The sequence below is a fragment of the Zingiber officinale genome, chromosome 3B (genome assembly GCF_018446385.1).
Source record: "Zingiber officinale cultivar Zhangliang chromosome 3B, Zo_v1.1, whole genome shotgun sequence".
NCBI lineage: Eukaryota > Viridiplantae > Streptophyta > Magnoliopsida > Zingiberales > Zingiberaceae > Zingiber > Zingiber officinale.
The window spans coordinates 110,288,557-110,316,100 of record NC_055991.1 but is presented as its reverse complement, the minus strand read 5'-3'; the positions used below and the strand labels follow the sequence as shown (position 1 = coordinate 110,316,100).

At 42.5% G+C, this 27,544-nt stretch overlaps 1 protein-coding gene across 1 annotated transcript; it reads left to right on the top strand.

The window, feature by feature from the left end:
- The first annotated feature begins 2,600 nt into the window (after positions 1–2,600).
- LOC121968510 (WAT1-related protein At2g37460-like) lies at positions 2,601–27,037 on the top strand. Its single transcript, XM_042518848.1, has 6 exons — positions 2,601–2,922; positions 3,015–3,131; positions 3,215–3,443; positions 26,212–26,367; positions 26,485–26,636; positions 26,761–27,037. The coding sequence occupies exons 1-6, from the start codon at positions 2,669–2,671 to the stop codon at positions 26,945–26,947; spliced, it is 1,095 nt and encodes a 364-aa protein (XP_042374782.1). The 5' UTR covers positions 2,601–2,668; the 3' UTR covers positions 26,948–27,037.
- The last annotated feature ends 507 nt before the right edge of the window (positions 27,038–27,544 follow it).

The window sequence follows — 27,544 nt, the reverse complement described above, 5'->3', positions numbered from 1 at the left end:
AAAACTAAATGAGAAAAATATTTTTATTTAATTCCTGAAATTTATTTAATTGCATTTGCTTTAGATCCTAGATTTAAATTAGAAGTTTTACAAGAAATGTTAACTTTATATTATGATGCTTTAATTCCAATTAAAGATTCTTCTTCCCCTGATCCAACTAATATTATATATAATGTTAGAATTTATTTATATGATATTTATAATCAATATTATGCAAAATATGGAACACAAATTAATATTTTTGAAATTCAACAAACTACTAGTAGTAATTTAAAACTTACAAAAGCACAACTCTTATTAAAAGAACGAGCAAAATGATCCTAAGTTCCATACAGGAACTTGAGAATTATTTTACGATTTCTTTTGATTTAGTGAAGCGGATAATAAAAATTTCGATATCATAAAGTGATGGTCACGAAAGCTCAAAGCTTTTCCGTCCTCTCCGTGATTATTAAAGAAATTTTAGCTTATCCAGTGTCTATTGTTGCTATGGAGCAGGCGTTTAGTGTCAAGCTGCAACATATTAGATGAATGACGATCGAGTTTGTCTCCCGACTCATTGGAAGCTCAAGCATTACTCGATGATTAGACCAGAGCCTAGAAAATAATTCAAGGAATGTAACTTTCTGATGATGAAGTCGAAGAATTTGATACCGAAGGAACCAATACAATGGGAATGGAAAATGGAAGTGAATAACATCACTTCCTAATGTAAAAGAACTACGTGGGCTTTGATTCCCCTAAAGGGATACGTAGGCAACTTAAATAAGTGCAAGCCCTTTTTTTAATAAATTTTAATTTCTAATTTTTAATGTTTAATGTTTAATTTTTAATTTTTAATTTTTATTAACATATTAATCTTGAACCGTGACGAACCGTGAACCGAACCGTGAACCGGCGGTTCTGAACCGTGAACCGTAACCGTCTTGGGCGGTTAAGATTAAGGGTCGACCTGCCTGGAACCGTCGAACCGGCGGTTCCGAACCGTCGAACCGTCGGTTCCGAACCGTGGTCAGGTCTAGGTTAAAGTAGTCATATTAAAAATTAGTCAATATAAATTGAATAATTAGTATCAATTAATAATAATAATAATAATAATTTATATTTTGATCCATAGTGATCAAACACAATTATCGAAATTATGCCAAAGAGACAATGATGTAACAGTATAATATTTTTTCAGTTTCTCAAATATATATGTTAGGAATATAATTAAAGTCCTATATTGAAAAGCTATGAAAAAATCATGAATTTAAAAGGATCTAAAATATCTTTATTGGAATAAGACATTTTGAGTATAACCCAAAAATAAAGTCATGAGGACTTAGCCCAAAGTAGACAATATTATACTATTGTGGAGATATCTGAATTCCTTTTGGATACAACAAATGGTATCAAAGTCATGGTTCAGACCAAATATCATATAAGGTGGTCTTGAACAAAGTTACGGAGAGGCTCGAAGCAAGTCAGAGTAACCAGAAGCTTGCAGAGAGATCCAAATCAAGTTAGGTTAACTAAATGTTCACAGGGAGGTCCGAAGCAGGTTAAGAGTAATCGGACACTCACAGGGAGGCCTAGACCATGAGAGTAATGGTAGTCTTTCATTTGAACGGAGGATTGTTGGAGATACAAAAATTAAAGTCACATATTGAAAAGATATAAAAAAGATTATGGGTTTAAAAGAATGTAAGATATCTTCATTGGAATGAGAACTTTTGGGTAGAGCCCAAAAATAAAGTTATGAGGACTTAGTCTAAAGGTGGACAATATCAATGACACACTTGTTTGGGAGGAAAGGGGCACTTTGAACTTTGTTTGGAAAGGAGTGAGCTAAAGGAAAGGAGAAATGTATATAAAGGGAAGGGGGACTTTGAAGTGAGCTAAAAGAAAAGAAAGGGAAGGTAGGGATTGATAACCTTTAACTTTTTTTACCCATCAAAATGAAAGCTTTCTTACACCCCAATTTAGGGTGTAAGGATGGGGAAGGGAACCCATTTTTTTTTTCCAATCGTATTCCTATTTTAAAATATTAATTTTCAAATTATCCCTATTCTAATTTTATGCTCTTTTATTTTTTTTTTCTACTAGAAGTGTTCCCCTCTTTGTATTTCTCCTTTTTTTCTCACGACACAAACCGCTCCTCTTCTTACTGCTGCCGATTATGCCTTCCTCTTCTTGTAGCCGTTTCATCGTCTTCTCAAGGCCGCTTCAATGTCTAATTTAAGAAATAAGAATATTTTTGTAACTTTATATATTTAACCTTCATTTTTTATCATTTCTCCCAAATAAAATAACACATGATATATTAATCAATTTTCTCTTACTATTAAATAAGAAAAATATAAATACTTTATTTCTCCCTTAACCTTTCTCTCACCCATCTAAATGAATCCTAATGATCGCATGTCAACTTCAACAGTGAATTAATGAATAAAATTTTGTTAATAAGTGATTAATTTAAAAATACTTGGCTGATGAGTCAGAGGATCAAATTAAATAAATCATTTTAAAATTAATTGGATACCTACCAATTAAAAAAAATTATAAAAATTATCAATCTTGTCGGACCTTTGGTTCATTCACAACCTTGATTAAAAGAATTTCATGCTAAATCTAAATTTGTGTGAGAGAGAGAAGGGGCCAGACATAAAGTGAGGAAGTATTGGCGATGGCGGCGGCGATGGTGAAGAAGTACGGTCCTCTCGCCGGCATGCTCTACGTTCAGGTGCCCTACGGCGCGATGTTCCTAATCAGCCGCTTCGCCCTCACCCGCGGCATGAGCCACTACGCCTTCGTCCTCTACCGGCAGCTCATCGCCTCCGTCGCCATCTTCCCCGCCGCTTACTACTTCAACAGTTCGATGCAACTCAGCACGTTAAGCTGGAAGAACTTGAAGCATATCTTCTTCCTCGCTCTGATCGGGTAATTAAATAGTCAATTTTCCTTTTCTTCCAGTTATCTGCAGTATTCCTCACTTTCTCACCAGGTGCATCGATCGCGTGTCGCTCGTGCAGGACGAGCATAAGTCAAAATTTCTACTACGCCGGACTTGCGCTCACTTCCTCCACTTTCGTCAGCACCATGAACAATCTCCAACCCGCCATCACTTTCCTGCTGGCCTATCTCCTCAAGTAATAATTACTCGTTAATCAAGGACTAATTATAATGGATTCACATCATTTTCATTTGTTAATTAATCTCAGTTGTTGATCAGATTGGAAGAGGTAAAAATAAGGAGATTGGAAGGGCAAGCAAAGGTAGTTGGAACCCTAGTGTGTGTTGGAGGTGCAGTGGTGATGACTCTCTCTAAGGTTCATGGTGAGGGCCTGCATGAAGTGCTCAAGCTGGTCGTCCATGGCGAGGAAAATGATGCCGGCTTCATTTTTGGAGCCATTCTTACTGTCATAGGATCTTCTTCCTGGTCTCTCTTCGTAATCTATCAGGTCAGTGAACCCTCAGTATCTTTGCGTTCATTTTTTTTTTCCTTTGTCCAGATGATTAATTAAGAGTATTATCATTCATCTCTGAATGATTAAAACATTAATATAAGATTTAGACATTGAAGGTGCATGGCAAAAGCAACTCATGGCTATTGGCTTGGAGGAGGTGGAGCGCTGCTCTGCTAATTTGGATTGACAAAGAACAATTAATGTCAACTATGTTCATTAGTGGCATAAAATTGAAATTTTAAATTAAAAAAATAAGTGAAGAAATGACAAAAAAAATTTTTTTTTTTATGTACTCTTGTCTATTGAGAGTGGGTATCGAGGACAAAGGCAATTAATGGATGGTGTAGAAACTCACAGTGTGGTTGTCTAAATGACCGCAGACATCTCCTATAGTAGATCCAAAAATAGTAGATTTATTTTTTCGACATCATATACCATATTAAAAATTATAAATCCACTATGTATTCTCAATCATAAACCTAAAAAGTAGATTTATTAGCCCACTATTTTAGTAATTATAATAGTAGTTAGATATTAATGGAGCCCATAAAAATTTGGTAAAAATATGATTCTTAATTTTAGAGCTAAGTTTTTTATTTGAACCAAAAATACAAGTCACTCATAATAGGTTTAAAAAGGGAAGTTTATCTCTCAAGACATAGCACAGAAGGTGAATGCATGATATCTCTGACACAATTGTTAGGAGTCGATTTTTAAAAACTGACAATCTAGGATTTACCCTACCATGCATCTAATATCTGTGTATCTGTATTTACCTCTCTCTATATTCGTGGATAGGGGCTCGTTAATATAGCAGATCTATATATATATATATATTTTAAAAAATAGAGGTGATCGGGTGATAACTCAGGAGGGCCCACCTCAAGGAAGTTCAACGTTTTGGTGGTCGCCAAAGTCAAAAGGTGGTCAACTATTAAACTAGCCGATCAGAAGGACCTTCCCCCCCCCCCCCCCCCGGTCAATAGGAAGAATTCGGAGGGGGTTGGCCGAGCCTACGACGCACCGAGGCAAAGGGCACTCAAGCCGATCGGACTAGACATAGGCGTAGGAGGTCAAAGAGGTGGGCGGCCGGACTGATCAAAGGGAGTCCAGTTGGACCAACACCCGATAAATGAGACGGGAGATACGTGCCAACATCCTTTTGGAAGTCAGTATCATCGATTAGTGGTGCATATGGACCGAACATCCTTTTGGGAGTCGGTGCCGCCGATTGACGGCGCGGATGGACAGGAGATCGTACGGAAAAAGATCCCGCCGCCTAGGCAGAGATACGTTTGCCCTGTTATGGTAAGATGTTCGGGACCCTTATTCGATGTTAGCTTTTTGGGAAAGTTTGGGGATGCACATCCACTCAGAAAGCGCGTAGCCTGCCCGTCGAAGCTCTATATAAGGAGAGGAGCAGCCATCCGCGAAGGTACACATACACGTCTTCTGGAGCCACTATTCATTGCTTCATCTTTGCCTTCTCGGTTTTCCTTGCTTGCCGGTGTGTGACTTGAGCGTCGGAGGGCTGTCGCCGGGAGCCCCCTCCCGGCTTGGCACTAACGACTTGTGGTTGCAGGAGCGGAGGAGCCGCAGCGAAGACGAAGAGCCACCTCAGCGTTGCTTCCCGGTTGCCATCTACTAAGCTTCTAGGCAGGATCAAATTTGCACCGTCTGTGGGAATCTCAACCTGAACCCAGAAGCAAAAGATGGAGGACGTCGGAAGATCAACGACCGTAACGCTGACGACAGAAGAATTGGAGAAGCTAATCCAGGGCGGAGTGGTAAGGGCAATGGAGCAGCAGCAACAGATGTTGGCCGATCGACCGGCACAGGAGCCAGTCGTCTCAGGATCCGGCCAACCAGGGGGTCATGTTCGCGGGATGGAACCCGTAGCCGACCAGGACATTCGTAAAAAATCGGATACATACGGACCAGCACCCAACGCGCCCATCCTCTTTCACCGAGCATTGTTTCGGGCACCCTCGGAGGAAGGAGGCGAAGCCCGCCGAGACCGGAGCTCCTCATCATATGAGGTGCCGGAAAGGGATGCAAGAAAGGGAAAAGCGTCGCGGGATGAGGACTCACCTGAAAGGATCAATGATCAATTTTCAAGAGGAATTATGGAGGATCCCCTACCCCGACATTACACTCCATTGGCGATCGGAGAGTACAATGGAAGCACCGATCCTGACGATCATTTAGCCAAGTTCGACAATGCGGCTACACTGCACCAATATACCGATGGGCTTAAGTGCAGGGTCTTCTTAACAACCCTATCGGGGTCGGCGCAGTGATGGTTCACACGGCTGCCGAGCGGGTCCATTCGTAGCTTCAAGGATTTCCGGGTGGCCTTCCTGCATCATTTTGCGAGCAGCCGCCGACATCAGAAGACAAGTGTCAACTTGTTCTCGCTGAAGCAAGGTCCACGAGAAACGCTTAGGACCTATATCCAGCGCTTCAACCAAGTAGCGATGGATATACCAGCATCTCTTCGAACGTACTGGTAAACGCTTTCACCCAGGGACTCGTAGAAGGCGAGTTCTTTCAGTCACTCATCCGCAGGCCACCACGCGATTTAGCCCATCTGCAGAAGAAAGCCACGGAGTATATCAACGTGGAGGAAGCACAGGCGGCCCGCAGAAAAGAAGCACCAGCCGAGCCCCACACGTCATCCGAGCGGAGAGTACCCAGCAGCCATCATCCCCCGCGAGGGCCCTGGGCCATAGGGGCACCATAGTACCCCGAGCCAAGGACGCATGCAGTGCATTTGGAGGCCAGTCAGCAGAAGAAAGGAAAGAAATGGACGCCGATGTTCTGTAAGTTCTACCGGTCAGAAACACACAACACATGGGAATGTCGTGGCGACCCCAGTGTTCACCGACCCAAGCCAAGGGAATATCGACACCGGTCACTCACCCCGGATCGGCATCCCGAACGCAAAACTGAACAGCGGAATGATGGTCAGAGGATGCGTGAACGGCAGGAACATCATCCGCGGGATCAGAGCCCCACCCGAGTGTCCGCCGAGCGGAATAAACATTCTACATGAGAGGAAGAAAATAGAAGAAACGCCTCCCGCGGAGAAATTGGAATGATCTCAGGTGGCCCGACTGGAGGAGACTATAACCGAGCTCGAAAAAGCCATGCTCGACATTTATTTATTCACGCGGTGGGATGCAGCAAGGAAAAAGCAGAAGGGCCAGAGATCAGTTTCGGCCCTAAGGACTTGGAGGGAGTAGAGGTCCCTCATGATGGCGCGCTGATCGTCAAGGTGGTGATCGCTAACTACACTATCCATCGAACTTTTGTCGACATGGGAAGTTTGGTAAATATCATTTTTAAGCAAGCATTTGATTTATTGTAAATTGACCGAGCCGAGCTTTTGCCCATGGCAACTCCGCTATACGGCTTCACTGGTAACGAGGTCTTGCCAGTCGGGCAAGCAAGGCTAGCCATCTCGCTCGGAGAAGAGCCACTGGTTAGGACGTGCATCACGAATTTCATTGTAGTGGATGCGCCCTCAGCGTACAACGTAATATTGGGTCGGCCGGTCCTCAACGAGTTTCGTGTCATAGTGTCTACCCATTATCAAAAGATCAAATTCCCGGTGAGGAACCTGGTGGGCGAAGTCCGGGGCGACCAGGTGGCGGCCTGGCGTTGTTATGTCGAAATGTTCAAGTCGGAAGCTAAAGTAGCCAGGAAATGCCCCCCGTTGGAGGTGAACGCCATCAGAGAGAAACATCCCACGCTGGTGTACGACAACAAGGAGGGGTACAAATACACCCGAGCCAGCCGAAGGCTACTACTTTCGTAGCATCTGATCTGTCGGACCAGCACAAGGAGGAGCTAGTCGCCTGCCTTCGAAGGAACCATGACGTATTCGCTTGGTCAACTCATGAGTTACCCGGAGTCGACCCAAGCGTGGCACAACACGAGCTGCACGTCCGGCCAGATGCTCGACCAGTCAAGCAAAAGAAGCGCAACTTCAGCGCCTAGCAAGATTTTATCATCCGAGCCGAGGTTGACAAGCTACTGGACGCCGGACACATCAGGGAGATTCAATTTCCAACTTGGCTCACCAACGTGGTACTGGTCTCCAAGCCAGGTAATAAATGGCGAGTGTGCATTGATTTCAGGGATTTGAACAAGGCATGCCCCAAGAACTCCTTCCCATTGCCCCGGATCGACCAGATGGTGGACTCGACAGCTAGGTACGAGCTGATTTGCATGCTCGACGCTTATCAAGGCTATCATCAGGTGCCCCTCACGCGCGAAGACCAGGAGAAAGTCAGCTTCGTCACGACCGACGGAACGTTCTGCTATAAGGTCATGCCGTTCGGGTTAAAGAACGCCGACGCCACTTATCAGCGGATGATGAACAAAGTGTTCCGGAAACAGATCTGGTGGAATTTGGAGGTATATGTCGACGACATCCTCATTAAATCTTTCCAATCTATCGACCTATGTGCAGACGTAGAAGAAACTTGCCAAACGCTGAGAAATTACGGGATCAAGCTCAACCCGATCAAGTGTCTGTTCGGCGCTAAAGGCGGACGTTTTCTAGGCTATATCGTCACCGAACAGGGGATTGAGGCAAACCCCGATAAAATAAAGGCGCTCCAAGACATGCCACCGCCCCACAATCTAAAAGAGGTGTAGAGGTTGACCGGAAGAATCACGGCTTTGTCAAGGTTCATCTCCAAGTATTCCGATCGGAGCCTGTCGTTCTTCAAGATTCTGCAATGAGTGACCAAGTTCCAATGGGATGACGAGTGTGACCAGGCCTTCGAAGAGCTCAAGCAATATCTCAGCTCCCTGCCCATCTTGGCCATGCTAATCGTGGGGGAGCCGCTTTGGATTTATCTATCATCTACCGAGTACGCGATCGGATCGGCATTAGTCAGGCAAGAGGGGGGAATACAACAACCCGTGTATTTTCTGAGCCACATATTGAAAGATGTCGAGTCTCGCTACACCGGTCTCGAAAAGCTTGCTTATGCATTAGTTCTCGCCGCCCGAAGGCTCCGGCCTTATTTCCTGGCCCACTCCATAATCGTGTTGACCAACAACACCTTGGGTTGAGTACTGCTCAACCCCGAGGCATCCGGTCAGTTAATCAAGTGGACCACCGAACTCAGTGAGTTTGACATCCAATACCAACCCCGGTCGGCCATAAAAGCACAAGCATTGATAGATTTCATCACGGAAGTACAAAACCCGGAGTTGGAATCCTCATGGAAGGTGTACGTGGATGGGTCGTCCGCTCGGCAGGGAAGCGGAATTGACATCTTACTCATATCTCCGAGAGAAGACCGGATGCAGTTATCCATTCGGCTGGATTACCGAGCCGCCAATAACGAAGCTGAGTACGAAGCGCTCATAGTCGGTTTACAAGCTGCTCGGCATGTCAGTGCCACCAAGGTGCTCCTACACTCAAACTCACAGTTGGCAGCCCAGCAGTTGACTGGAACATTCGAGATCAATAGCGCACGACTCAGGCTATATGCGGAGGCCTTCGAGAAACTCAAGGCGAACTTCCAAGAGGTTATCATACACAAGATTCCCCGATCGGAGAACCAAACAGCAGATGAACTGGCCAAGTTGGCCAATGCAATGACGTCGATCATCGACAGTTGCCCAATCGAGCAAGTCTCCCTAGTGGCACATGTTGACCGATCGGGAGGGATACCACTTCCGGAGGATAGGAGGACACCCATCATTGAGTTCCTCCAACCGGGGGGCCAACTGGGAAACCATGAAGCCGATCGAACTCTAAGGAAGTGAGTCGCTCTGTTCACATTAGTGGGCGAGCAATTATATAAAAAGGCATTTTCACACCCTCTGCTCAAGTGTGTGGGTACTGAAGATTCTGAATACATCCTTCAAGACACTACAAGAATTTCTGGATTTAACCACACCTAATAGACAACAGTTTTTCTAGAATTACATCAAGGTTCCTGTGGGGGACATCCAGGTGGACGGTCGCTGGCAAGGAAAGTTATCCTGGCAGGATACTTCTGACCTACACTCTAGGAAGATGCGAGCCGGGTGGTGGCCACCTGCTTGTCCTGTCAAAGGTACCACAATTTGGCACATCGCCTGACTGCCGAAATGAAAGCGTCCACTGTCGTATGCCCATTCGACCAATGGGGAATGGGCATAGTCGACCCTTTTCCTATGGCGATCGGTCAAAGAAAGTTCTTGCTCGTAGCTGCGGATTATTTCTCAAAATGGGTGGAAGCCGAGCCGCTAGCAAGGATAACAGAGAGTATGGTCAAGAAGTTCATATGACAGAACATCATATGCCGATTCGGCATTCCTCGGCGACTCGTCTCGAACAATGGAAGACAGTTCACCAGCCAAGAGCTAAAGGAATGGTGTGAGGGTTATGACATGCAGCAAGCCTTTACCTCCGTGGCCTACCCCCAGAGCAATGGACAGGCTGAGGTCACTAATCGGGAAATCCTCCGAATACTAAGTGTCCGACTCGACCACCTGGGAGGCAGTTGGGTGGATGAACTACCTAGCGTGTTATGGGCGCTTCGAACGACACCCAAAGAGGGAACCGGCCTCACTCCTTTCCATCTGGTATATGGCGGGGAGGCTGTCGTACCCGTAGAGATTGGAGTTGAGTCCGATCGGGTGCTGCACTACGACGAAGGAAATGACGAAAGGAGGCGGATGGAACTCGACATGATCGACGAGGCTTGCGACAAGGCAGCTGCCCGACTTATGGCATACCGACAAAGAATGAGGCAAAATTATAATCGGCGGATGATCCCTAGATCTTTTCAGGTGGGTGATCTAATATGGAAAAGGGTCAAGCCAGTTGGCGATGTCAAAAAGTTGGAAGCCCCATGGGCCGGCCCATTCAAAGTAGTAGAGAAGTTGCGATCAAGTGACTGCTATTTGGAAGATGCGGAAGGAAGAAGACTGGATCGACCATGGAGCGCAAACCACCTCCAACCTTATAAAGCCGGATGAGAGGTGCGCGAGTGGATTCATGTACCCTTGCATGTATGTATTCTTGTTGTTCGCAGGAAGAAAACAATTGGATTTTTCCAAACCACCTCTTAACGAGCGCGTCATCGACGGTCGAGAGACGACCTTATACCCTAGCGTCATCGACGGTCAAGCGGCGACCTTAAACCCTTGCATTATCGACGGTCGAGCGACGACCTTAAACCCTTGCGTCATCGGCGATCGAGCGGTGACCTTAAACCCTTGCGTCATCGGCGGTCGAGCGGCGACCTTAAACCCTTGCATCATCGGCGGTCGAGCGGCAACCTTAAACCCTTGCATCATCGGCGTTCGAGCGGCGACATTAAACCCTTGCGTCATCGACGGTCGAGCGGCGACCTTAAACCCTTGCATCATCGGCGGTCGAGCGGCGACCTTAAACCCTTGCGTCATCGACGGTCGAGCGACGACCTTAAACCCTTGCGTCATCGACGGTCGAGCGGCGACCTTAAACCCTAGCGTCATCGGTGGTCGAGCGGCGACCTTAAACCCTTGCATCATCGATGATCGAACGACAACCTTAAACCCTTGCGTCATCGACGGTCGAGCGACGACCTTAAACTATCGAACCACTTGAATCGTACCCAATTCGTCGACTAGATAAGCGGGTATGAGGATGACCACCTTGTTGTATTTGGAAGACAAACAGAAAAACATCAAAAAATGTTAGAAAGAAGATGGGCCCGAATTTTGTAAAAGTTTACACCGATCGGATAAAGGCAAACATAAAGTACAACAAAAAGACCCCCAAACAAGGCATACAAGGAGATGTCAACACTCATTCCAAGTAATCCAGAGCATCATCTGGGATGGAGTCGTTGAGTTGGTCACGGTCAATGATCGTGCCTGCCAGATCAGCAGGCAGGTGCCCCTCTTCTTGAGTTGGTCAAAAACGTTGTCAACGGCAAGTCCGAAAAGTCGAAGAATCCGGGCAACGAACTTGTCAACGAAGGTGTCAGACCGGATATAGGCCACCTTCATCTCCTCGAAGCGGCTAGGCTCGATTTCTTTATGCGCCTCTAGGGCCAACCGGGTGTTCTCCAGGTCCGCCTTCACCACCGCGAGATCGGCATCCTTGTCGGACAGCTGGCAACTTAAAGTGGCTTCTTCGGACTCGCGGGTTTGCCGTTCAGACGCCAGGAGGTCCTCCACCTTCTTCAGCTCGTCCTCCGCCCCCTTTCAGCTTTTGCTCGAGAGCCCGGGCTTCCACATTCTTCTTCTCCAAATCATCGACGGCCCTTTGCTTGCGGGTGGTGGCGAGCGTGATTTTGCTCTCAAAGGTAGTGATTTCTTTTTTGAGCCGGTCAATGTAGCCGGCCTGCTCAGCACTCTTACCCCACTCGGCAGCTAGTAGCTCCTCACTCTTAGCCAAGTCATCCTGCAGCTGAGCCACTTGAGTATCGTTCAGACCGTGAGTGGTGCCCGACTGGCCTGGAGCCTCCTTCAGCCGTTTCAGCTCATCCTCCACGAAAGCGAGCCTCTGACACATCGCCAGGCCGTCCACCCAAAACTGCATAAACCAGAACTTGGAGTGGATTAGTGATAAGGCCAAACTAGTTGGTGTAAGAGCTAAAAGAAAAACTCACGCCTATAAGTTGCCTAGTGTGACTATCTACCAGCACACCCGGGGGCGCGACCGTCGCTCGGGCATGTGCATCCTCCCACACCTCGGCAATTGGCCTCGAATGATGATCCGGTGTTCAGTTTGGCCTGTCGAGCCCCCCGTTACTGAAAGCTCTTCGGTTGGAAGATGGAGGGTTGCAGTGACGCGTCTCCGACCGGTCGGGGCTGAATGAGAGGAAGCCAACCTGCCAGCGCGGGAAGAAGAGGTTGATGCTTGACCTTAAAATACGACCTTGACCCGATATTGGCGGTAGACTGACAACTAGAGAGGCAACAAGAGGGTCGGAAGGTGTCCGTCGGAAGAGACGTTGGCGGTCTCCGGCAATGTTGGTCCAGAAGCACCAGTTCGATCGACGATCCTCATGCTGAGGACGCTGAGCGAGTAGCTTTCTCTGCTCGGCGCCTCTTGCGCGTATTCTCGAGTGGCGTCTCCGACATCGAGCCCTCTTCTAGAATCGACTGAGTGGTTGGAAGCTCTACAATCGGCGCACCAATCGCCGCTCCTTCTGTTGGCGCTCGACCCGACTCCCCACCAGCCTCCTGAATGCCTACATGCCCGCGATCGGTGGATGATTGCTCTGGAAGATCATCTGGTCGGAACCCACGCTCGGCCAAAACTTCGACCACTATTTTGTCGACATCAGCAGTAGTAAGCTTCGATTGCCCAACCAAGCGTGCCCTCATCATGATGTCGGCTACAAAATAAAGAAAGAAATCAGTTAGACAAAAAGAAAAAAAAAAAGCGAGTCAACAGTTTACCTAAATTGACTGGCTCGTACGGGCTGATCGGGCTAAGGCCGAAAAGCGCCATGACTCCTTCCTCCAGCAACTTATGAATGTTGAACTTTTGACCGGCCAGCATGGAGGCGGCTTGTAAGTAGGCCGGAGTGCTCTTATATCGGGGCAGTGAGGGTTGGGGCCCCAACGAAAGTTGCCAAGTGGTTTGAAACGGTGGTCGATCGGGAAAGCGAAAAAAAAAAATACTCTCTCCAATGTTTATTGGAGGAGGGCACCCTATCAAAAAAGACTCGGTCAGGGCGAGCCTACAAGCGGAAGGTGCCCGACTGATCAGAAATCTTGGGGTAATAAAAATAGTGGAAACAGAAGGTGTCAGAGGGATGCGATGCAAACGGAACGAGATAATTACCCCGTACAAAAGGCGAAAAGAGTTTGGGACTTACTGGGAAATAGATAAACCAAAATATTTACAAACATCTGCAATAAAGGGATGAAGGGGCATCCGCAGACCGACAGTGAACTGTGTTGGGTTTTTCGGACCGCGAAAACCGCTTTTTCGCGTCGCAGAAATCCCGAATCACCCTAGCCAACGGATCCGTGTGAAGAGTATAAAACAAAAATTTACGAGTACGAGTTTACAACTTAGATCTACTCCTAGATCTACATGAAGAAAGAATATACCCTTGATGCGAAGCCCTTCGCAATCCTGCTTGTCCTCGGTTCGCCGGATCTCGAAAGTGTCAAAATAGACACTTCTCTATATGTATCCACACAAGCAAGAGATGGAGAAAAATATCTAAGGATGTGCTAGCAACCTTAGAGATCAGTAGGGAGGAGAGGGAGAGCCAGAAGAAAAACTCAAGAGGAAGAAGAAGATGGAGTTACAACCACTTGAATGAAAAATCAATTTTTCATTCCACCTAAAAGTGGTCGGCCACTTCAAGGCATGTAACCCCCATGGAATATCAAGAGTCAAGTCTCTTGATCTCCTCCATAAGGTGGCATTTGGTCAAGTCAAACTTGACCAAATGAAGAAGCCTTGATGATGTGGCATTGGTCAAGTCAAAGTCAAGTCAAAACTTGACTGTTCATCTTCCTACTTAAGTCAAGTCAAACTTGACCACTTCTCTCCCTTGGTTGATCTAATCTAACCATTGGTTCAAGTCAATTTTAATTTAATGAATCTCTATTCATTGAATTAAATTAATTAAATGAGTCTAAGTCCAAATTAGACTCACTTAACACATGAACCAAATTGAGTCCAACTCAATTAGCCTACTTTGGATTACTCTTAATCCAATTTGGTTCATCATATGAACGTAATCATTTAGGTTCATCTAATGAACCTAATCTCCATCTAATTACCCTTAGTGTGTGACCCTATAGGTTCTTGTAACGTTGGCAATGCCCCTAAACCCATTTAGGAGCATAAGTAATAAGCGGTATCTAGCAACACATCATTACTACCCAAGTTACAAGAATGTTGAGATCCAACATCACCTTGTGACTACTAATTGTGACTCCTCACAAAATATGACAAGTGTCCTTCTATCCTAGACATCTAGATTGATCAATGTGAGGCATAGACCGTGTCATCCTCTAATCAATCTAAATCTTGAACTCCAAGTAGACTCACTCAATCAAATGAGCTCAATATCCTATATTGACTCATTTGGGCATGGCCATGCACTTCGTGGTCTCACTCTATCAAGAATATCGATGTCACTCCCGTCATATAGGAGGGATAGATCCCATCTACATCACTCACATCCCTCTGCATAATTCGTTACATACCCAGTAATCACCTTTATAGTCCACCCAGTTACGGGTGACGTTTGACGAAACCAAAGTACATAACTCCTTATGTAGGGATCCATGGTGACTTCAGGTCTAAGGATTAGTAGTCATACTAATAGCCACATGAGAAAGTATATGACACTCATATAACGATCCATGATACTTTCTCATGGCGGGTCATTGAGTATACATTCTCCAATGCATACACATGTGTCAACTTGATATCTCTATATCCATGACTTGTGAGATCAAGTCATCGAGTTGACCTACATGCTAGTCTTATTGCATTAACATTGTCCCTGAATGTTAATACTCGACTAGGAATGATTAAGAGTAGTGTTCCCTATATCATCTCACTATTGGTTCAACTAACCGATTGATATAGGTGAAAACCGTCTACTCAAGGACGTTATTATACTTAGTTTATTTGGCACCAATACAAGTAAGTATAATAACCAAAAACCAAATACCTTTATTTATATAGAATATGATACAACAAGTCCAAAATACAATCATCAAATGATTGGCTCTAGGGCTCTAGCTAACAAACTGATCTCGGAAGAAGCAAGCACAACTGCTCGGAGGATTGGATGGTCGATCGGTGGCTAAAGGAACAAGGATCTCGTAGCCAGGGGTAGTTTGAAGGTATTTGCGAGAAGCCGAGCATCATCCTCATCAAACCGGGACTCTATGTTGTTGTACCAAGGACTCGAGGCCGGAATCGAGGACTGGGAGGGACTGGCCATGGTCGAAGAGACAACCGAGAGGGGCTGAGAAGGAGCGAAGAAAAGGAATCGAAAGGTAGATGAAAAAGTTCGCCGGAAGGGTGTTGGAAGGGGCAAAATAGAGAAGGACTACAGAAGAAAGTAATGGACTCACCGGAGGCGGAAGCAGCGAGAGAAGCAGAAGAATTCGCCGAAGAACAAGGAAGAAATCGCCGGAAACAGGAACGCTGAAGGAGGAAGGCGGCAGCCGCGGGCTTATTAACCTCAGGATGAAAGGCTGAGCCATCCGATCGGTACCACGAATACTTAGAGAAATCTGGTCGTTAAAATTCAAATTGCCAAAGGTCGCGTCCCCCCCTGTCACATCAAGCGTGCGGCGGTAGGCGGTGACACATGGCGTGCGCTCGTAGGGCAGGTGTCAGAACAATTAAGAAGGCGTGCTCCGCATTAACGCCTCAGAGTAGCGCTAGTTTCAAGAGATTCTGCCGAGGAGAAGTGCCAAGGCAGCGACTCTATGGGCCGACTGAGCGGGAATAGTAGACACATGGTCATGCGTTCCCCCATGCTGACCGATCAGCCTGTTGAAGGCATCACCTCATGAAGAAAACTCAGGACGAGCGGTGGATCTCCCGTAAAGGAGCATAGTCGACCGAAGTGCTAAACAGGGAGTAATATTTTCACACCATTTTGTCCAGTCAGTCGGACTTACGACCTCCTTCGACTAGACTTAAAGGGGAGACATGTGATCCGGTGATAACTCAGGAGGGGCCACCTCCAAGGAAGTTCAATGTTTTGGTGGTTGCCAAAGTCAAGAGGTGGTCAGCTATTAAACTAGCTGATCGGAAGGACATTCGCCCTTGGTCGGCCGGAAGAATTCGGAGGGAGTTGGCCGAGCCTACAATGCACCTAGGCAAAGGACACTCAAGCCGATCGGACTAGACATAGGCGTAGGAGGTCAAAGAGGTGGTCGGTCGGACCGATCAAAGGTAGTCCAGTTGGACCAACACCCGATAAATGAGACGGGAGATACGTGCCAACATCCTTTTGGGAGTCAGTATCGTCGATTAGTGGCGCATATGGACCGAACATCCTTTTGGGAGTTGGTGTCGCCGACTGACGACGCGGATGGACAGGAGATCGTACGGAAGAAGATCCCGCAGCCTAGGCAGAGATACGTTTACCTTGTTATGGTAAGATGTCAGGGACCCTTATTCGATGTTATCTTTTTGGAAAAGTTTGGGGATGCACATCCACTCGGAAAGCGCGTAGCCTGCCCGTCGAAGCTCTATATAAGGAGAGGAGCAGCCATCCGCGGAGGTACACATACACGTCTTCTGGAGCCACTATTCATTGCTTCATCTTTGCCTTCTCGATTTCCCTTGCTTGTTGGTGTGTGACTTGAGCGTCGGAGGGCCGTTGCCGGGAGCCTCCTCCCGGCTTGGCACTAACGACTTGTGGTTGCAGGAGCAGAGGAGCCGCAACGAAGACGAAGAGTCACCTCAACGTTACTTCCTGATTGTCATCTACTCACCTTCTGGGCAGGATCAGGAGGTTTATTTTTTAAACTCAATAATTTAATCCCCATTAGAGATGCCCTAATGGAAGTGAGTGAGTTTTCCTATGGTATAAAAATTTATTACTTTCTCCATTATAAAAAAAGTTTTCTAATAATTTTTTTAAGACCCTACACTATTAAATCACTCTTAAAATAAAAATCTCAAATCTTACGTCCATAATGGTTCAAACTTTTTTATTCAGTTTTTTTAAATTTTATAAATCTCTCTAAAAATCTTGTATTAGAGTTGCTCTAATTATGATGGTTTGGTTAGTCGACTACTAGATGATTAAATAGTTATTTTTTTTCTTCTAGAGTATCAAGTATTTTGTGTTATTTTATTTTGATTCAATAGTCAACTGCTCACTAATCTCCAATTGTTCTAATGTTGTGACTCAATCTTTCAATTCTTGATTTTCTTATATTAATATTTCTACTCGAGTACATGAAAAACTATGGTGAACCTTGAGCCTAGAAGTTATCACACGATTATATGTGACTTTTGCTTGGGAGCTAAGGCCATAGAGAAGGTTTTTTTCCACCGATAACCTCATAATATATATCATTTATAGTATCATTTGATAGAGTCTGTAACTCTTCTTCCTCTATAGCAGGCTGAGATGTCTATGTAACTTGATCAATTATATTATTCTATATAAAAAAATATTATTAATATCTAATATACATAAAGCTAGTCATTATTAAATGTGAATGGTAATAAAGTTTACATTTTTATGTCTATGACTTTTGACCGATTATTGACAAAAATGTCATTTTTTTGTATTTGTGAAATACCTCCCAATGAGAGGTCTCTATAAAGTATCAACCCGCATATATAATTTTTTTATAAAATAAAATAAGTTCATTAATAATAAAAAAAATTCTTATATAACTTTATTATAATTCACTAAGCCCATTGCATGCTCTATAATAGATCATCATCCTAGTTTATTTTGTGGATCCGGTATTTAGTCTAGCAAGTTCAGTATTTCTATTGTTTTGCTGTCATTTTTTACAACCCAAATTATTCTTCCATGCATTCAAATCTCATCTAGTACATGAGATAACCTTGTTCCCTTCCTTCTTCACTTGCATAATAAGTCCTTATATAATTTTTGACAATAATTATTTCATTGTTGGGGTTGTAAAGTTACAAACATAGTCCCACATTGAAAACATATGGGAAAATCATGGGTTTATAAGAGAAAAGATATCTTTATTGACATGAGGCCTTTTGGGTAGAGCCTAAGAGCAAAATCATGAGGGCTTAAGTCCAAAGTGGATAATATCATACTATTGTGGAGAGATCTAAATTCTTTTCAATCCTATAATTGGTATCAGAGCCTGCCAGAAGGTTTCACCGCCAACTGTGCACAAGAGCTATGATCTGATTGAGCCATGTGGGTACAATATTAACCTCGAACAAAGAAAGTGAGGGCTCCTATGTTCGGATCAAGAGGACCAAACACCAGGCAGGAAGTCCTAATAGGTCGGGTGGACCGAGGGGCAGGAAGACCTGGTGGGTCAAGGAACACCAGGCAGGAAGTCCTAATAGGTCGGGTGGACCGAGGGGTAGGAAGACCTGGTGGGTCAAGGATCGGATGTGGGAAGACTGTGATCCTTTGTTTAAGGGGGAGGGGATTGTTGGGGTTGCAAAGTTACAAACATAGTCTCACATTGAAAACATATGAAAAAAATCATGTCCTTATAAGAGAAAAGATATCTCCATTGACGTGAGGCCTTTTGGGTAGAGCCCAAGAGAAAAACCATGAGGGTTTAAGCCCAAAGTGGACAATATCATACCATTGTGGAGATATCTAAATTCTTTTCGATCCTATAATTTCATGTTGCCTTAAATTTTGCCTTGTGTCATTCCTCCAAAAAAAAAATTTTACGACAATATCGTGAAAATAAAAGATATTATATTACACAGTATCAATAATATTTAAATTACTTATCAAAAATTTCTAATGATAAAAATATTTAAGATCTTGGTCTCATGGCTCCTTGTAGAACCAAAGAGAACTGACATTCTTTAAATTTTTTGATAATCGGGAGTAAAACTACATTTTTTTTCATTTTTTGAAGTAATAAATAAAAAATTAGATAAATTTTAATTACTAATAATAACAATACTTATAAATCTCTAAGAATCTTCAACATAATTTGGCCACAAATCATAATAATATCTTATATAGTAGAACTAGCTAATGAGATTTACATGTAAAAAATAAATATATCCTAAAATTTAATCATTATTACAATCTAAATTATTAACATTAATAGTTTCTAAGTCTTTATCGCTAGACTCTATTCTGGTTGAAAACTTGTGTCTACTGTAAATTCTTCTCTAACTATTCAATTTGTTGCCTCAACAATGGTTCTTTTTGTTATGCCCAAAGGATGTTCACATATTTCCATAATGGCAAGATATTGTCCACTTTGGGTCTGAGCCCTCATAACTTTAGTCTTGGGATATACCTAAAAATCCTCATGCCGTTAAAGATATCCTACATTCTTTTAAACCCATGATTTATTACTCTCATGGTCAAGGCTTCCTCGCGAGCATCCGATCACTCTTGACCTACATTGAGCCTCCCTGTAAGTATCTAATCACCTTGACCAGTTTCGAGCCTCTCCGTAAGTATCCGATCACCTTAAACTACTCTGGGTCTCTCTACAAGCATTCGCTCATCCTAACCTACTTTGGGCTTTTCCCGTGAGCATTCAGTCACCTTGACCTACTCTGGACCTCCCTACAAGTGTATGGTCACCTTGACCTGTTTCGGACCTCCCCACGAGTATCTAGTCACCTTGGCCTGCTCTGGGACCACCCTCAACTTCGTTTAAGGCTACTCACATGACATTTGGTTTGGACCATGACTCTGATACCATTTGTTGTGACCAAAAGATATTCATATATCTCCACAATAATATTAGTTTGGGCCCAAGCCCTCATGACCTTCCTTTTGGGTTCTACTCAAAAAGCTTCATGCCAATGGAGATATGATACATCCATGTAAATCCATGATCTTTTTAAATATTTCCAATGTGGGACTTTAATTAAATTCCAATAATCCTCCCCTCAAATGAAGGATCACCATTACTCTCATGGTCCGCCCCCCTCCCCCTCCGATCATCCTGACTTGTTTCGGGTCTTCCCCGTGAGTATCCGGTCACCTTGACCTACTTCAGGCCTTCCTGCAAGTGTCCGGTCACCTTGACTTGCTTCGGGCTCACCCTCAACTTCGTTTAAGGCCACCACACATGACATCTAGTCTGGACCATAACTCTGATACCATTTGTTGTGACCAAAGGATATTCATATATCTCCACAATGGTATGATATTGCCCACTTTGGACCTAAACCCTCATATCTTTGCTCTTGGTCTCTATCCAAAAAACTTCATGTTGGATCGAGAAGCGCTAGAGGGGGGGGGGGGGGGGGGAATAGCGCTCGTGGCTATTTCGTTCGATTATCGGAAAACTATCGGAGTTAAAACGTGCAGCGGAATAAGCGGAAATAAAATAAGGAGACAACACAAAGAGACAGGTCGATTTTACTTCGTTCGGAGCCTAAGTCGACTCCTATTCGAAGGCCCGCGATCCTTGATCGCTTTCGGTGGGCAACAACTATAAGCTCGTTAAAAAATTACAATTATGAGTACAAATAAAAGCTATCAAAAATTATACCGACAACAAGAAATGCTAATTCTGAAGCTTCGGGTCGTCGGGCACTTGTAGTAGCACTTCGGAGCGTCTTTTAGAGCAGCGTGTTGATGAAAGATCACTAAGAATTTGTTGTTCTTTGAAGCTGCACCTCAACCCTCCTTTTATATGCGGTTCCGGGCGCCTGGATCCCTTCCGGGCGCCTGGAGTGTGACGTGGCCAACCAACCAGGATGCTCCACGTGGCGAAGTCACGCAGGGGATAGAATTTGGTCCCGGGCGCCCGGACAGCCTTTTTCCAGCAGGTTCCTCACCTGCAAACAAAGGTTAGTCTGAGCAAAATACCCTGCAAGACAATGTTAGAATCTGATAAAACACAGTAAGTAATAATTGACAGTCTTCGGACTGTCCGAGTCTGACTTTGGATTTCCAACCGGAAGCCCTAGGTCGACCCGACGCCTACTGTTCCCTCTGCGGGGAATGCGTCCTCACCTACTCCACTCAGGAGATTTACCTGTTGCCAGTCGATCCTCCAGATCGACTGGACTTTTGCTTAGCACTCGACGCTTCCGGACTTCCTGCTGGACATCCGCTTCCCGGCTAGTCCAGTCTTTCACCTGGTTCGCAACACCAGGACTTTCCACCTAGGGTTACCACCCCCTAGGACTTTTGCCTGAAGCCATCGACCTGCTAAGACTTTCCGCATAGGGTTACCACCCCCTATGACCTAGGGTTACCGCCCCCTAGGGTTTTCCCTTTGCCTAACCGCAGCTAGGACTTTTCTCCACCTAGGGTTACCACCCCCTAGGACCTAGGATTACCACCCTTAGGGTTTTCACCTGCCTAACCGCAGTTAGGACTTTCCTGAAACACTCAACAAAGCTGTCAGATCACAAAACCCCTTAACTTTGAATCCTTTGCCATTATCAAAACTCGGATTTGATCGTCGGATGCTTCCCGCACCAACACTTCATACTAATAGAGATATCATATATCCATTTAAACTCATGATTTTTTTAAATTATTCTAATATGATACTTTAATTGAATCTTAAGACTCTTAATTATCGGTGCTTCAGAACTAGTTATTTCTCTTGGAGGTCAAAAACAGTGGTTTCTATGAAGTAGATTGGAAGCATTCTAGTGGAAATGTTCCTTGGACCAACTGATTGCACCTTAATAATGACGGAGATGCACTTGCTAGATCATTTTTATCGACTTGTTTAGGCTTGAACACAAGTGAATGTGACTATCTAGAGAGTTGAAATTCCTACTCTTTCATGTGATTATTTTTTTAATATCCCTAAGTAAGGTTGGTAATCCAATGGGAGATCCAAACAAATATAATTAGTTTTATTAAATGAACTCTTGGAAGTAACAAATGTTAACTTTGTACATAATGCCAAGAAAAAAAGAATCTTTACTATAATTCTATCTAATTAACAAGTATAAATTAGATTTGATCTTTCATCTTTGATATTTTGCACCAATTCAAATTGATAGTTCTTTTGATCTCTGTCTACTCATCTTCTTTGTTAATTCACTGCCCATTTCAGCAGTAGCACAACACTGGAATGCTTTTGAGTTCGAATCAGCCGATACATGTTGGAAACCAATTTTAAAACATTTGGTCGAGACAGAGTAAGATTCAAACAACACAACCTTTGTATAAACTTGAAAAACTTTACATGATTTACCTCCCTCCATATCCGTGGGACCGACTCTAGGGGGGCCGTTGATGTGGCGGTTCCACATTTTTTGAAAAACCTTACATGAACACAACTAACCGTCAATGAAATTACACACATACACAGTGAAAATATTAGCTCCTGTCATCTTTAACAAGCAAAAATATAGGTAACTACTTCATTAAACTCCTAATCCAAGTAAATATATTAACTACTTCATTAAACCCCTGGTTGGGCTCAGCTCGTAGCCATCCAGCTCTAGGGCAGTGTTGTGCTTGCGGCTGATAGGCTGGTTAGGGTTGCGCGCACTTGGCCACCTAGCCAGGGATGTGTGCGTGCCCGGCTGTCCAGCTAGAGCTACGCACGTGCTTGGCCACCTAGCAAGGGCTGCGTGGGTGCTTGGCCACCTAACTAGGGTTCCGCGTGCACCCGACCGTCTAGCCAGGGTTGCGTGCATGCTCAGCCGCCCGACTGCCCAACCAGGACTATACGTGCATGCCCAATCGCCCAGCCAGGGCTACGCGCATGCCCGACCACGGCTGCGCATGCACACTACAAGCCGACCAGGGCACACAGCTGACGTAGCTGCCCAACCTCACTGCAAGGCAACAGTCAAGGTGAGACCTCATTGTGAGGTCGCCACTAGACTGTCGCTAAGAGGGGAGAGGATCGAGCATATTGACGAAATACGTGTCAGTGCAAAAGATTGGAGAAGAGAGGAGCATGTCGCAAAGAGGATCAGATCAGAGATGAAGATTTTAAGACATCGAAAAGCAAAAATAAGAAATGAATATTCTAATTAAAAAGTCAATTAGCAATGGAATTAAATTTCCATCCCTAAAATAGTAACAAAATCTTAATTTCATCACTATTTTAGTGATGGAAATTAGTTTCGTCATTAAAATAGTCATGAAAATTTAGTCCTATCACTGTAATAGAGATGGAAATTTAATTCCATCACTAAATTTAGTGACAAAATTAATTTTAATCAATAATTAAATGATGAAAATAATTTTTGTCGCTAATTTAAATCATAATTAATTTTGACTCTAACTTGGATGAATATTAATTTTGTCACTATTTTAGTCATGGAATCCCAGTTAGTCTCATTGACTATCCCTGGGGTGATCGGTCCGGTCCCACGGAAGTTTTTTACCGGCCACCAGGGTAAATCGGAAAGCGTGCGTGACAGTCAACCCAGACGTCCAACATTCTTTGATTGCGCTCTCCATTTAGAAGAAAATTCCTGTAAATTAAATACGTCATAGTTGAGGATCGAATCGTGAGTATCTAAGTGACAATCTGTATATCTTACCGCGACATCATGTCCCGGGGACAGATGATGAAATAAGAATAGAGATGAAATACATGATGAAATTTAATTTTCGTTAATAAATTAGAGACCGTAATTTATTTTAATAGTTAAATAGTGATGAAAATTAAATTTCATTATTAATCTCGTCACTATTATTCTGGTACTATTGTTTCATGATTTTTTTTAAAAAAATTATACATAGGCACACGTATATTCTATTTAGGATGCACTAGAGAGACAAGCAATCCTTTAAATATTTCTAAAAGTGATTTTCATAGGATGGAGGAGAAATCCATCATTATCATTAGCCAGTGTGACTCATATAGTGGCTAACAATATGATAAAAAAAAGGGTATATCTGATAGAGATTGGAGGTATAACTACAAGTTAAGTAGTAAATTATGGATTAGAGAATTGTCCTTTGTATGAGGATCTTTGATTTAGATAGACTCCACTTTTAAATAAATGAGATCCATCCAAATTAAGAGTGTAAAAAAGTGGATCATCCTTTGATCCACAATTTACGGACCAGAGGATCCGTCCTCGTTAAATATGATGGTACTAATTATATTCATCCCGGATGCTAGGGGTGTCAAAAATAGATTTGACATGCAAATCTAACTTGAATCAACTCGAAAAATATTAGATTTTGATTAAGGGTTTTAAGGTTTTTGGATTGGTTAGGTTCGGATTAGATTCAAATTGATCTGAATTTAGAATTTAGGAATTTTTAGGATTAAATTAAATTTTATTTTAATAAATTAAGATGTTTTATGTACCTGAATAGCAGAATGTTAATTTAATAATGATGAAATATTGAGATAAAAGTAAATAATTTTAGGGAATAATAAAAAAAAAGGGTTTTCAGGCCTAACATGTTATTCAAGTTGGTCGAGTTATTTGGACAGGTTCGAGTTTATGGTATTCAGATTAAGTTCGAGTTCAGATTGATTTTTTTTTTTTATAATATTCTTACTTCAACTTGACCCAAATATATTCGACCTATCTGAATTGACACCTCTATCTAAAGGTGACTACAAGTTATCGGAAAGAAGCAAAAACAAAAACAATATTATTTCATATTTTAATGAGAATTCTCTAATTAATCAACAAGGATGTAAGCTGGAACAGGTGATCATAGGGGCAAAGATCTTACCGGTGTAGATCTAGGTCTAGAATCTAGATCTTCAAATTAAAGATGTTTAATGCTATATCGGCAATGCATACAAAAGATAACAAAGAGATATGGTTAGATCCTCTAATGGATAACTAAAAGATTTAAAATTTGAATTTTAGCTACAGTGTACTATAGGAGGTTTTATCTTTAGTGGTGGTACTTTCATTATTAGTCGGTTCGAAGAGCTGTATACTCGGATTATTTAAAAAAAAAAATTGAATTATCCAAAGAAGAAGATAGAAACTTAGGGTACTATAAAGATAGCAAATTAACTTAGGATATTATTGTCCTTATTATTTTGGAGAACATACTATACAAATTTAAGTTGTGCAATTTAACATTTATGGAGCGATGAAGACCATGAGTTTAAGAGGTGACTCAAGTAGAGACGCAAGGCATCAACATAATCAAACTTAGTTTACATTAAGTTATCATGGGGTAAATGGGCTTTATCTCAGAGATGACGAGCAATCTAAAATAAGTTAATTGTATTAAGAAGAATGCTAATATAGAGTTAAGAGGGTTGGAAAATGCCTCTATTGGTATAGTGCACCTCACGACGATAGATGACAAAAGAGCAAATTTGTTAGTTATCTGTTCAGAATTTTAAGATTCTAGATAGGCAAATAAACATAATCTGCTCAATATAGCATTAGAGCCCTAGCTAGAGAAAATTTGAAATTGAAGGACGACTTCAACATGTGAAGACTTGGGAAAGATTTTTTTAAATATGAATATCTTACTATGAGCATTGTAGAGCATATGAAAGGTGTGGAACCATGCAAACTTTGTGAGAGACCAGAAGACTTGTCAACAGAGAGCTTTCTAGACCAACTTATTTTTTTGATGTTAAAGAGCAATGGAGAGAGTTTTTCCTGTTTTCTCTTTATTGGTATTGAGAGATGAGTGTAAGTACAACATGATGAAATCAATTTGTTTAATTTTAATTTTCTCTCATCTATTACATAGATTTTGGATTTTCTTCATAGAGTACTAGTCTTACACCAATAAATTACTCTTATTCTCTTAGTGTATAATTGTGTTATAGAGAAATATTCTACCATATGGATCATGTGGTGAAGATGATCCCTTATTCTATAGGAATTAACTTAAGATTTACAAGAATATGATTTCAAGGATGGTCTAACACCATCTAAATGTACTAGAGAAACTTCTCATCCCAACACAATTAATTGTATTAGTTAAGAGATAGAGATGGATAAAGAAATATAGAGTTGAGCATGTAATAGTTAGCAAGTAAAATAATAATAATAAAATGCGATATAATAATTTACCCCTTATTAATGTTTTTACCGAACGTCGATGCATTTTTTAATGGCCCAAATGTCAATATATAGTTAGAAAACATATGATTTCTCACACATCTAATTAAAAACTATTTCATTTTAAATCTTAATTTCTTATAACTATCTTATGATTTATCTGTGTAGGCATGGATTGTGGAAGAGTACCCTTCGCAACTCACTCTATCGGCTCTTGTTAGCGTAATGGGAAGCCTTCAAGTCATTGTTATCGCATTCACATTTGAAAATCCGAGGGCCTTAATCTTACACTTTGGCTCACAACTTCTCGCCGTCAGCTATAGTGTATTCTATTTTTTTTTTTATATGCATCTTTAAATATTACTAAAAAAACTTATTCTACCTTTCATTTTACTAATTTTTTATATAAAATATTTTTTTTAAAAAAAAATGAAATTATAGGGAATATTTTGCTCGGGCTTGGGTGCGTTCACCATCATGTGGTGTGTAAAGGAAAAAGGTCCGGTTTACTCCACAGCATTCAATCCCCTCGCCACTTTACTTGTCGCCATACTAGAGCCTCTTCTCCTTCACGTGAAACTCACATGGAGCAGGTCGATTTTTCCTACTCTTTCTATATAGCATTTATTTTAGTTGCATTATGTTAAATTTTTCAATGGCCTTAATTACAAAGTAGCACAATATTGCTAACAATTTGCATTATATATATATGTTCAGCTTGACAGGCATGGCGATGGTTATAGGAGGGCTCTACTTGTATCTGTGGGGCAAAGCTCAAGATGTAAAGCCAAGCAATAATACTTTAACTCAATGCTCTAATGGAATATCAGGGGGGGAATGCAATTCAAATGAAATAATTATGAGAAGGGAAGAAGTAGGCAACCAGGAGCCATTGTTAGCTTAAGATAATGTATAATTTCAATTATTTCCAAACAACTAGTTGAACAAATTCTCTTGAACTAGACATATATGAACATGGGAGAAGTTATAAATACGGTATGGTGTAATAGTTGTACAGAAATGATCTCTACATTTTTATAAGCATGTGAAAAGATAGAGGCTTGAACCTTAATTAGCATGTGTTAAAAAACTAGAAAGACTCCCATGAAAAAATGTGATTATATAAGTGTGTCGTTAGCTAGATTATATCAGAGAAGAAAATAGGGTCAAGAAATATGGATAAATAACATCTTGGCTCAAATTATTCTTGAATTATTATTAAAAATGGAATTAATAGAGTTATCAATTATACTTTACCCCTTTGGAGAGGAGAGGAGAGGTGAGGAAAGGGGGAAAAAATCATTAGCATGTATTAATTTTATCTTTGTGTGGGAGATCGGAGGAGACGAGAGGGAAAAAATACAATAATTTTCTTATCTTTATCGACCAAACTCTCACTTATGTATGACAATCGTTGCATATGATTTTGAAATATAAGAAGAAGAATAGAGAGAAAGCAAGAAATAATATGAGAATAATAAAATCTATTGTTCATTAATAT

What these genes read in the sequence shown, in the direction of transcription:
- LOC121968510 (XM_042518848.1), top strand. Translation starts at nt 2,669, where the DNA reads ATGGCGGCGGCGATGGTGAAGAAGTACGGTCCTCTCGCCGGCATGCTC. An exon ending in TTCTTCCTCGCTCTGATCGG is followed by an intron (nt 2,923 to 3,014) that starts GTAATTAAATAG and finishes TCGCTCGTGCAG; the next exon opens with GACGAGCATAAGTCAAAATT. An exon ending in GTGAAACTCACATGGAGCAG is followed by an intron (nt 26,637 to 26,760) that starts GTCGATTTTTCC and finishes ATATATGTTCAG; the next exon opens with CTTGACAGGCATGGCGATGG.